A 12,341-nucleotide genomic window follows, 5' to 3' on the forward strand; every position below is an offset into this window, starting at 1 on the left:
ATTGGTGTAAATTCAGCTTGTGCCCACATTACTGGATATGAAGCAAACTTGAGATTGGGAATTGCCATAGATCCTCCATTTGCTTAATTAAAGCAGAACAGTAGAGATTCCACATGGAACAAGGTAATAAATTTATTAAAAGTTCATCCACCAGCCTCAAACTCTGGCACACCACTTAAAGACATTTAAAAATACCATAAATGAACAACAAAAAAAAGCACACAACTAACAGCCAGCTTCTTTTCTGAATGCAGGATGGGATGCAATTAAACCTCCTCCTGGTTCCATCATTGGTAGGAATTACTGAAGTACCAGGAGCTGTGGATGGTTGCAGAACCAATTTCAGTTGAGTTTTCTTCAACAGCCCTGGCACATTTCCCAAATAACCAACCCTTTCCATAGCTAGGCCTTGAAACTTCAAGTATTACCAGCTGAATGGGGGCAAAGAAAGAATTTACACCATCTAGAAACTACTCAGATGGACATTTTCCAAATTTCGGATGCAAATTCCACCCTTTTCCTAATACAGTTACTGATCCTCTAAAACTGTCCCCCAGCTCTATTCCATGCCTTGACAATGGGAATAAATTTTCTTCACGGCTCTGTTCTCCACGTTTCTCAGTAGCTTTTTTTCTCCCCACTCAGCCTTTTTCTGTACTTTTCATTTCCTCATGCTCGAGAGAGAGGTTTGATCAGTCCATAATCCATGCACTTGGTGAGGCAGTCGCGTGCTACATTAAGGATGTGCTGCTTCTTGGGGTCATCTTCTTGCTTGCCGATGAAGGTCAGGATCTCTAGGAGCTCTGTCTCCACCACCTTCTTTGCTAGCTCTTTGTCGGCGCTGATTAAATTGAAAGTGATGACCAGTCCACGGTGCTGCACTTCCATGTTATCATGCAAGCAGAGCCTCTGCAGGATTTCAAGCCACTGGGTGGTCTTCAAGGAAGGGAAATATCGTTAGTATTGGTCTGAAGAATACCTCAACCGAGAACGTAAGTTTGGCAGGGCATGTCCCAGCAGAAGTACAGGGACTCACCTCTTCATAGGTATGTCGGGTATGTTGATTCTGTATCTAAGGAAACCTGACTCCAAAACTGTGAACCCCTCCACATATTGCCCCCCCCCCCCCCACACACACACACTCAGAAGTTTTCATGACCCTAGCACCACATAAAACAGAAGTTTCATATTTACACTGCTGCATAATCTCTGTGCAGAGAATCTTGCTAGAGAAGCAACACAGCTGAGATGACCAGAAGCAGTTCACTCCTCCCAGTAATTTTCCTGAGCCCCTCCTTTGGCTTGATTGATGATTTGTATTCTGACAAACCCCAGTGTCCAACATCAGCATGTGTGCCACTAAAAGAGGGTTCGCTTGTCAACCTCAGCTATTCTGCTATGCAGGGTCTGAGCTCTCAGAACCAGAGATCTCTGTAGGAAGCGGAGATGTTTTGGTATTTGTAAAGATCAATAGATTACTGCTCAAGCTCTTTACATTTCTGAATGAAGCAAGGTTTGGATTTCATGTTACGTATGGAAAGTTCTAAGGATCTATATTGAATACCATTCTGCTTTCCTAACCTTGTTTGACAGTTAGTATGCTGGACTTCACTTGAGGAATAGCTACATAAAATTGTTTCATCTGAGAAGAAGTCTTGGAGGCTGATATAAACAAGACTTTTACTTTGTGCAGGGGTGGACTAGGAGCATGCACACCCAGCTCTCACCTTCACCACTAAGTTCCTCGCTAGCCATCTGGTAGACTACATCTTCCTTACGAGCATTTTCACTGAGCCAGGCCCCTTTCAAGGTTACGTCTACACTGCCAGTGCTTCTACTTACGGACTTACCACTTCAGTCATCTTAGAGCAGAGTTTCTTCTGTGCCGCTGTAAGCATGGCCAGGGCTCCTGCTGCTGCCCTCTGCACCTTCTCATCATCCTCACCACACAGTAACACCACCAACTTCAGCCGGTCATTTCCATCAGCCACAAACCGCTCTTGAACCTAAAAAAACCCCACATGATATCCAGAGACAACACAGCTATGAATGCATCACTGAGGTGGCTCAGGAGCTGGTGCATGCAGTCGAGTCTGAGATGCAGAGTGAGTTACCTCCTTGTTGACCACCAGGTTGCACATGCACTCTGTGGCTGCCTGTCGAAGTTGGTCATGGTTCTCAAACATGTAGTTTTCAATGTCTGGCAATGCCTTCTCCTTGACTATCTTCATCCTGTGTTGGAGTCAAAAAACATCATGGGACATGCAATAGTCACCCTAAAATATTATCTGCAGACAGAGGAGAGGCAGGGAAGGGCTTTAAATAAAATCTGTGCCTACAGCTCATGAAACTCATGAAATGTGCTTCATCCCTTATCTAATGCAGATTGAATTCATGTTGGTTTTCCTTTTTCTAGGGGAAAACATGCCACTCTTCTTACTGGTTATTATATTAATCTTTCTGTTCTAAGACCTTTATATCTCTGCCAAAGGTAGCTCTAGTTAATCAGTCTTTGCAGTCCTATAAGAAAAGCATTGAATTGAAATTCAGCTCCTCCTGATAAGAAATTCACTCCTGATAAAGCACTTGGAAAAGAAAGAAGGTCAAAAAGCAGGTACACTCACCTAAGTTTGTCACTTCTTCCTGAGAAGTTGGTGAGACCTAACAGAGCCTCATAATTCTGGAGGCCATCTCTCTCAGTGTTCAGCAGGCTGACAAGGGGCCTCACCACTTCATACACCTGTGAGAGAGCGTGCCACGTGTCACTGCTTTGCCAGCTCTCAGATCTTGGCAATTTCCATTTGCTAATGGAGTTAAGTTTGTTTGTTTGTTTAAACTTACCCTCTCTCCTGGGAATGCTATATCTGGATTGGAAATGGCAGCAATTTTTGCCAAGGCATGAGAAGCCTTTATCTTGCCAACGTCTGTACCTTCCACAGCCAGTGGTATCAGGGCCTAGTGACACACAGGAAAGCACTGAATGCCCCTGAGAAGATTCACAGGATGGCCTTGATGTATGCTAAGATAAGTTTAAAATATCCTAAAGATTTGTCTGTTGGAGAAATGGGTCCGCATCATGGTGATGCTTTCCATTTGCTCTCATACATGCACCATGCCAGAGCTGGGAGCTGACAGTTATTTCAAGGTTCGTTAGAGGTGCATTGCAAGCTTCATTAGAGGCTTGCAGAGGTAAGACTGCAGTCAGTCTGTGCCCCAGGGGCTACCAGGACAGCTCAGGCTTTTCTGCCACCTTCCCTCACTGTAGGGAAGATTTAAATGCACATCAGGCAGATAAGAGTCATCACCTTTCCACCACCTTGAGCAACGATGGTCCCACGGTCCTTGGGGTCCTCACACAATGCAAGAAACACCCTGCAAAAGCACAGCATCGCTCAGTGAAACAGCCATGCCAGAGGGCAATAACCAGTACGGGTGACCAGAAATTCAAAACACAACCTAGCAAGACAGCCCCATACACCAGCTTCGATGCCAGCACAAGCATTTTTATGAAATAGGTTAAGAAAGGCTTTGTGCTTAAGCCTTTTCTCCACCCCCGTTTCATCTTGCCCCCGTAGGCAGGACGCACCACCCCGCAAACGAGGAGCCAGCCCAGGCACAGCGGCTGGCCAGCACCCCCGGCTCCCAGGACGGAAGGCAGGCACCTGGCTATGAGCTCCTTGCTCTGGTCCGTCAGAATGGCACTGTCTGCCTTCACCATGCAGGCCAAGGCAGAGACGACGCCGGCTTTCAGCAACCGCTTCACTCTCTTCACAACAAAATCTTTCTTGTCCTAGTAGGGGGGGAGGACATTGGAAAGGGGTCAGCCCCTCAGCAGCCTCCAACCTGCTCGACTACAGCCAAGCCTGGCTGGAGAGCAAAGAGACTGCAGCCTCGTAGCCTGGGAGCCAGGAGGCCTGAAGTCTGTGACAATGAATACACCAAAGAAAGTCTTGAGATCTGAGCATCTCCTCCAACCTACCTTTGGATGCTCCTCAGGCACGTGCTGCTTGGAGAATTTTGCCAGTTGCACCAGCTCCGGGACCAGCTCCTTGGTGTCGTAGCTGTTGGTGCAGTTCACCAGCGCAGAAGCCACGGAATACAGGATAGTCTTGTCACTCATCTGCACAGAAACATAGAAGTTCATGTGAGGGTGAAGAGGACACGGCAGAAAAACGTGTCCCCAGACTGCAAGCCACCACGGTGGCAGTCCTAGCTGAAGTTCCCATTGGCTGAAGTTTCCAGGTCAGGGAAAAATGGAAATTTATGGTCAAACAGGATGTGGTCTCATCAGATGCTGTCCGAATCGTGATGCCTTTGGTTTTCATGCAGGAACAGCCACTGACAGTAAAGGTAAGAGCAACCTTCTGCATCCTGGGAGAACACCAGGATGAGAAAAACTTGAGGTGTCTCAGCTGCACAGGCTAAATTGAAGTTTTGCCAAGCTAGATAGAGGGGAGGTTTTGGGGTCACAACTGCTCCTGCTTGGGGAGACAGTGTTACTCTGGAGAGCTTGATGCTATCAGAGGAGTGAGAGAACAAGGTAAGGGGAAAGCACCTTGGCTAATTCAAACATAGCTTGCAGGGCTTGCTCGTCTTCCACAAAGTCATCTTTCACATCTGCATCAAGGGTCAGGTATGCCAGTCCTTCCACAGCCCACTTCCTGGTGCGGGCATCTATGGTGGTGTTGCACAACCACCTGGAAGAGAGAAATCCGAATTATCTCAGGAGCCAGCACTAATTTATTTGAGAGGAAAAACTAAGATGTGCTGAGAACTGCGTCAGGCCGGAACCTGTACTTAGGTCCTGCTGCAACTCCCTTGTGGGTCCCTTGAGACAGGACCTCCTCCCATGGCCCAACGTGAGGGATCTAAAGGCCACAGGGAAGAACAGATGAGGACAGCTACACAGCACTGAGGCAGGAGGAACATCAGCTGCTTGAGGCTTTGAAGAGCTCCAGGTCCCGGAGCAATGGCCCCACCGGCATTATCAGCTGTCAAGCAGCAACAGGAAATGAAGGCCATGCGTGGGCAGGATCTCATGGGGAGGGAGCATGCTGTATTTTGAAAAAAATATAGGATAACAGGAGAAAAGACAAGGTAAAACTCACTTTCGGCACTGCTTGGCTAGCTTCTCTGTGGACCCCTCAGCAAATTGCCGCAGTCCATAATCTGTCCCTCCTGCTGAGCCCAGTTTGCAGAGACCCTGAGGATGAAGAAGAAAATACACCAGGGAGAAAGGTTCGTTAATCCCCTAGCGGTGCTGCCCAGAATCAGCCTAATCCCATATCTGAAATTTGAAGTCAGGTCTAAGAGGAAACATCCCAATACCCAGGAGGTTTTTCAGCTTGTAGCACAGCAGTCCAATTCTGTGCTTTTATGGGATGTCTTTAACCAGTTTTGCCTTCAGTGTTCCCAATAATCCCTGTGCTTTTCTGGTCTGCTCTCTCCCCCTTTCTTGCAGGGGGAGCACCTTAAGCCATCCCCCAGCTGTGGGGGTGACCCAGCACGTTCCCAGGACCTCCCCCTTTCCCAAGTCCAGCGGCAAGGAGGGGAGCAGGGCAGGTGGATAAGAGGCAGGGGGCTAACATCCTTACCACCAGGGCTCGGATTTTAATCTTCTCATTCTTGGTCTTCTTGTAGATCTCCTTCAGGAGCGTCACTCCGTTAGAGATGATAAAAGTGGCCCGGCTCAGCTTGGTGGAGGCGTGGATGAGGGCTTCCACAGCCACCAGCTGGTCAATCTCCCTCTCGGACCCACACAGGGCAACCATCATCTCCATGACTCCCTTCATGCCCAGCAGCTTGTTGCCTAAATCGAAGGGCCCTTGCAGAACCCCAGACACCATCTGGATGGCGTGGAGTGTCTTATCCATGTTCTGGGGGTCGATTTTGCTCCTGCATGGGACAGAGGGAGTTAGCACATGGCTCAGTGGTTGCTTACTGTTCTCATTCCCTTGGATAGCTCCTTGTGGGACAGGGAATGTCCTCCATCAGCTGGGGGCAGTTGGAAGGCTAGATCCAATGCTACTGCACCCCAAGGGAGATCTGGGGCACCAGGAAAGGTGGGGAGGGGTATGGAGAGATGTTCAGGCTGCCTGAGGGATCCCCTCTGCCGCACTCTGGCAGGGGAAGCAGGGACATAGGGAGAAGTTTTGTTTCAAGAGGGTAACAGGTCCCTCATTTCTCTGCTGGATTTCACTCCACTTGTGAAATATATAGGTATTTGGGACACAGCTGCGCCCAAATTCATGCAAAGGTTGTGATCCAGCAGGTAGGAGTACATGAGGATTTGAGGATCCATGCTGAGGAATTGTGCAGGATCTCAAGCAAATCATCTCCCGGGGCCTCAGTTTGGCATCTAACTGCTCTGCAAGGCCCCATCACTTTCTTTAGCCCTCCTGCGCCTCGAGCCCACCCGACTCACTTGATGTACTCCTCGCAGATCACCCGGTAGTTGTCACGCTCCGGGTCGCAGCGCAGGTCGTCGTACAGCTTATTTAGGAGGATGGACGCAGTCAGCTGGGTGTTCTCTGTCAGCGGCAGGCAGTCAGGCATCTCAGGAATCTGGCCCACCACTTTCAGTATCTTTTTTAAGCCTGGAAACAATGAAGTGATAGGGCTGCTACAGCAGAGAGGGCCTGGACAAGATTTGGGATCATTTGCTGGGCAACAAAACAGCCATTTTAATTTTCAGTTGCTTTATAGCCTAATCACATATGCTGTAGACAAAGAAGTTATTGAGATATTTACTGGGACCTTCTGCTGGTGGGTTGCGGGTTTGCAGCATGGAGCATTTATCCAGCTCTCAGGGAAGCAGAACTGTGCAGCTGGGCCCCAGCTGGGTCAGGAGGCATTGAACCCGCTGACCCCCCAGGCTGGAGGCCCTTACTGGGGAGAAGTCATGACCTTCAAGTGATTCTGGATGTCTCAACCCTCCTTTTGCTAGAAGCATTATTAAAGAACTTTCACCAGAATGGTAACACACACACATTGGAACTGATATAAAACAGCCCACACATTAACCCTCCCTCCCTTTAGAAATTAAATTTAAACATCCAGGAAACCCAGCAGTTTTTCATCTCCTCCTGCCTAAGGCACCCAATTTATGCAAGCCAAATTGCCCTAACATTACAAACATCAGCAAATACACTGGAATAAACTAACTGGAGAAGCTTAAACCAATCCTCTGGAAACTGAAGAGATCTTGTTGTCGTACATGCTTTTTTCCCTCTTAACCTTAAAACTGTTTCCTGCTAATAAGCTCTGAATTTGCTCCAGGCTTGCATGCACCAAATAAAAAAAAAAAAAAAAAAAAGCCCGAGTGAATTCATTTTGTAGAGAGGAACAGTTTTACAGCTATTCAGCAATAGGCAGCTCCATGCCTGCCAGGCCAGAGCAGGAACGGAGGGGAAGGACTCACCGTTGTCAATGACAAAGATGGTCCTGCTGTTGTCGTGGTCTTTCAGGTCTTTCCTCGGTATGTTCTTGTTGAGGAGGTTGAGAGCTCGGTCTCGTCCTTGCCCAGACACTTTCTTACTGACCAACATATCCAGCAAACGTGTTGTGATCATCCTCAAGTCTTTTTTAGTATCTACAGAAGCAAGGCAGTAGCAGCCAGTTAGGAGAAGTTTTCTCTGAAAGCTGGTGAATCCAGCGAAAACCACTCAAAGCCACCACATGGCTGGAACGTAGGTGTTCAAGGCAGAGCAGAAAAGCACCTTTTTCTCCAGACAGACCAAGAGACTGCCCGTTACCTAGCACCACAGCCTCCTCCTTCCCGTGCTGCTCCTCTTTGCCCTGGCCCAGCAAGCAGTCAGTGATGGTCTGCAGGAGGTTGCAGACAGCCAGGGAGATCTCCTCATTGTCCACCGACATCCACATACAGATGCTGTCGATGCCCAGGTAGTGCAGGATCGCGGTGGCCTGGCCCCAGAAAGGAGAAAACCAAGCAGCTGTCAGCAAATGCTAAGAGTCTGTCCTTCCTGCATGCTTTACAAAAGTCAGGCTTGGCTCGTAAAAAAAGTATTTTCTTGGGTTAATCCTGAGTCTGCACAGGGCAGTTTTGCTTTTCAGCCTTGTATTCATTTATAAGGCAACTTCTAACAATCCAGAGTTGTCAGAAATGATGGGCTATTTACACCGAGGATGCTGAGATGAGCATAGCTGGGTCTGGTCCCCACACCAGGTGGGTAACAAGGAGCCTGGTTAGTGCAGGAACCTGTCCTGGCTGCCAGCAAACCCTGTGTCATCACACAGTGTCCCCGTGCATGGTGACACCAGCAAGTCAGGGGAGGCGTGTTCAGGACTACTCTGACCTAGTGGGTTTCACAGCACAGCCTTCGAGCAGGGGACAAAAGTTAAGGTTTCAGGAAGAAAATAGGTGTCCACAGCACTGGATTTTTATCCGAGGTGTTATCCATCCTATGTTGTGTTGTAGTTCCCCCACTCTTTCACACCACTGCACGGACATCCATGCTCATGTTGGCTGGAAGCAGGAGGTGGACACACACGTGTAGCAGACAGGACCTTTCATGGGCCATTTTGCATAACAGAAACTTGATTTCGAGCAAGACACTAGCTGGTTCAGCCTGCTGGCACCTCCCTTGGGACCCCTTCCAGGAATCTGAACTGTCCTGCAGATCCTCCCTGCTTTCCTTCCTCTAACAGAAGTCTCGGGCAAAACTTCCCTTCAGAGACCAAGCCATTTGTCGCTTTCCTGAGACCCGTGGCGAAGGACCGGGGCTTGACCCAGCCCTGCCCACCACCACTTGTGGTGATGACATCCTAAATTTTGCTTCACCAGCATGCAGGAAGGCACCACGCGGAGCACAGCTTTGACCCCTGGGGTCAGGAGCACAGTGACAGGATCAGTTTCTTTGGCCTGTGTTAACCCACTTGCTTATTTGTATCATTTTCCCCAGAATTAAAAAATTCATGTGTAGGATTTCATTTCTCCCTACAAGAAGCAGAAGGAAAAGAAATCCCCGCTGCTCACAAACATTGCCAACGATCGATTTTCCACTCCCCAGGTGCAAGGCAAGAGCAGTGAAGGCCCCGAGCACCCCGCTGCTTACCCGAGCCTTATGTCCCGTGCACATGCCCGAAAGCGTCCTCACGGCTGCCAGGATCAGCTCAGCATTTTTGGTTTCTATCAGCTGCAGCAGCAAGCTGACCCCGTTGTTCTGGAAAATCCTCTCGGCGCCCGCTTCCTCTCGCCCCAGGACTATGAGGTTGTTCGCAGCCTGGGGGGGAGACAAGAAGACGCGTTAGCACGACCCCGGCCTCCAAAACTCCTCCACCAAACTCCCAGATCGGCGATGTGCTGGTGGGAGCTGTGGGCACCCAGCTGGCAGGAGAAGTGCACGGCTCTGACCCCACCGAGAGGTTTCTCCAGGCACATCAGGGGATCTGCTTTGCTCCTCCCAAGACGAATGGGTCAGCACCCAGCAGGAGACACTGGGAAGGTGGAGGAGAGGGGCCGGTTTGATCCCTCCTCTGGTATTTGGGGGGCTGGCCCACCCTCAGTGCAGGGGTGATGGCTCCTCAGGGCATTGCCCCTCTCGGCTGCCTCAGAGAGTGGTTCTTCTCCCTGCTCCTGACCTCGTCCTCCATCAGGGGAGGTGGGGAAGGGAAGGACGGCCTTCAGCTCCTCAGCGAGGCCTCTGACATTAAACAACAGCAATTTGGGCAAATCCGGGGCGGTTCTCACCTTCTCTCGCTTCTCCTTCTCGCTGTTCTCATCCAGCAGGATTTCAAACATCTTCTGCACCCTCAGGTCCGTGGAGAACTGAATGCGCAGCTGTGCCAGCAGAGAGCACGGAGCGTCAGAGGCAGAAAATCAAGAGGCAATTTTCCCCTAGCCCTTCAAGACAACCACAAGCCTCCAACTAGCAGGCAGTGAGCTGTGTAACAGAACAAGTGTAACTTCTCAGAAACAGCATCGATTGCCTGCTTCAGACACAGGGGCCCAAACCCTGAGCCATCATCTGAGACCTCGTGGTGCTTTGAGATGCAGGGACCTGACACAGCTCCTCCGTGGAGGGACCAGTCCACGTGTGGACTGCCAGACCCTGTCTGAAGCCAGTCCAGCTCCTCACCAGGACCTTACTGAGATGTTCAGGCCCAGCCCAGCCTCGGGAGCAAGCTGTCATGCTCTTTAATTTACCCATTCAATCTGATCCTCAGATTTCCATGCTTCAGGTAGGAACTTCCAGTTCCAGAGCCTGTTTATCCCCCTACCCTGCTGCAAGTTTTCTGTATGACCAATGATCCAGCAAGACCCAAGAGCAAGGAGTTCCCTCGCACTTCCCACCGCTGGGCTGAGGGCCTGGGACTGCTCCCCCCAAATTTACCTTCTCCTGGATGTCGGCCCCCAGCCTCCTCAGGGTCTCCTGGAAGTTTTTGTTGCGGGGCTCAATGGTAGCACATTTCTGGGCATCTTTGAATGCTTGGTCCAATTTCCCCAATTTTTCCAGAGCTTGGCTGCGCCGGTACAAGGCTTTGATATCCGAAGAATTGATGTCGATGGCTGGGAAAGGGATCCGAAAGACTGGGCATCACTGTTTGCTTCTCAGAACCCCCTCATGTAAACTGTGATCTGCTTCACAGCGATTGCAGCTCCTGGGAGCAGGCTGGAGCAAGTGTAAAAAACAGCTCTCCTTTCTAAAAACTGCCCCCTCCTTACCTCTCGACGCATCCGAGGCTGCCTTGGCATATTCCTCCTGTCAAACCAGAAAGGCAGTGAACTTTGTTAGCAGCGAAACAGCAGGGCACGTCCCCGCTGCTGATGCAACTGTGGCCTCTGCTCCCTCTAACTGGGCACCCCAGTGAAACCAGTAGGAGCCTAGGGAGGGCGGGAGAGAGAGCTCTGGTGGAGGTTTAGGTGATTTCTCATCACTGATGAAGGGACAAGAGGAAAAGGTCTGTGGGATGGGCGAGACAGCATGTGCTGCTGCAGCAACAAATGGCAGGCAGCAGTGGAAGAGGGGAAGCTACACTACGCAACCTGCCGAAACCTTGCAGGAAGCGAGACAGTTTCAGTACAGAGCTAACAACTCGTTTTGATACCGATCCGTGCCTGTTCTGTGCTGGGACAGGCAGCGAGCGATGCCCCTGCACCCCCAGCCAGGGCTTACAGAGCCCCTGTAAGATGGAGCAGGGCGGCTGCCGAAAGCTTGCGCTTCAAAGTGATTAAATGGGACCACCTTTGAGCTGAACCGGTGTGCTCAGCCCTGTCAGGATGGAAAAGGGGGCTCTTCTCACCTTCTTCAGGAAGCACGCCGCCCTGTTGCGGTACAGCACTGCCTGCAGCGCCTTGTCCTTGCTGAGCTTGATGGCCTGCGTGTAGCTCTGAGCGGCTTTCTCGTAGTCGCTGGCCTGGAAGTATTTATTGCCTTCCTCTTTCAGCTGGATGGGATCCTCCATCTAGGGGGCAGAGGGACAATAAATAAATAAATAAATAGCATGTTTTAGGAGTTCTAAGGAAAAACACGGAATTTGTGCCCCTTCTGTTTTCTGCTGCCCGTGCCAGCAGGTTCGCCCACCCACGCCACCAAGCTGAGCTTCACCATGAGCCCAGCGTGTAAATACCCCACGTATGAATAAAAGCAGATTACCAGGCTGAAGTGTTTGGAAAATCAAACTGCTCCTTAAGGCTGTGGCTTCTCAGAAGCTTTTCCCACGGCTGTAGATCCTTAAGGGCCAATTAATGAATAATAATAATAAAAAAATAACAAAAAGCAGCTTGAGAAGTCCGCTGGCACTGTGTAGGGTCCGTACGGCTCAGGAAAGAGCTCGCCTTCCACTCCAAGTTTGGGCAGGACCTGGCAGCTCCTGGTGCGTGTCAGTGTCACCTGTCACCGCAGCCTGTCCCCTTCCCGTGCTATATAGCACCCAGGGAAGGCTGCGAGCCAGGGCGCCAGCAGCCAGCCCAGCTCAGGGGGGGACACACTGTGCACAGGGACACAGCTCCCTGCAACGAGAGGGGATGCTCTCCCACCCACCGGGACGGATCTCAGCTTTCCTTGACCCACAGAGCTGCACGGGGCAGGGGGAGCAGGAATGGGAGGGCTTTGTGCCAAAAAAAGCCCACGGCTGGGACGGCTGACCCCCGTCCCAGCGCTCAGATCCGTCTCCCTTTCTATTTAGGGACGCATGAGACAGCTGCACAGGGACAAGTGGCCCCGTGCCGGCAGCTGCGGCAGTGCCCAGCACCTTCCAGAAGGCCCTCGGGGGGGAAGCATCCAGCACTGCCACCTCCCTGCAGGGCCTCGGGGAGCCTGAACTGCTGGATATACCACCCTGCTGGAAATCCCACCCTTCTGGAAATCCCACCTGATGGA

At 50.7% G+C, this 12,341-nt stretch overlaps 1 protein-coding gene across 2 annotated transcripts; it reads right to left on the reverse strand.

Moving 5' to 3' along the window:
* Positions 1–107: 107 nt before the first annotated feature.
* On the reverse strand, positions 108–11,980 carry UNC45B (unc-45 myosin chaperone B). Of its 2 annotated transcripts, none has more exons than XM_035342821.1 (20): positions 11,616–11,964; positions 11,263–11,424; positions 10,685–10,721; positions 10,353–10,528; positions 9,710–9,799; positions 9,075–9,242; positions 7,755–7,923; positions 7,421–7,591; positions 6,425–6,596; positions 5,595–5,895; positions 5,109–5,203; positions 4,556–4,697; positions 3,980–4,120; positions 3,663–3,790; positions 3,306–3,372; positions 2,842–2,955; positions 2,625–2,740; positions 2,115–2,232; positions 1,851–2,006; positions 108–936 (listed from the first exon to the last, which is right to left on the reverse strand). In XM_035342821.1, exons 2-20 carry the CDS (start codon positions 11,422–11,424, stop codon positions 670–672), a joined length of 2,790 nt encoding a protein of 929 aa, XP_035198712.1. In that variant the 5' UTR covers positions 11,616–11,964; the 3' UTR covers positions 108–669. The 2 variants fall into 2 exon arrangements, with proteins under 2 accessions (XP_035198712.1, XP_035198713.1); XM_035342822.1 differs by lacking the exon at positions 108–936 and adding an exon at positions 948–1,160 and having other exon boundaries at positions 11,616–11,980.
* Positions 11,981–12,341: the final 361 nt, after the last annotated feature.

The sequence above is a fragment of the Oxyura jamaicensis genome, chromosome 19, assembly GCF_011077185.1.
Source record: "Oxyura jamaicensis isolate SHBP4307 breed ruddy duck chromosome 19, BPBGC_Ojam_1.0, whole genome shotgun sequence".
Lineage (NCBI taxonomy): Eukaryota > Metazoa > Chordata > Aves > Anseriformes > Anatidae > Oxyura > Oxyura jamaicensis.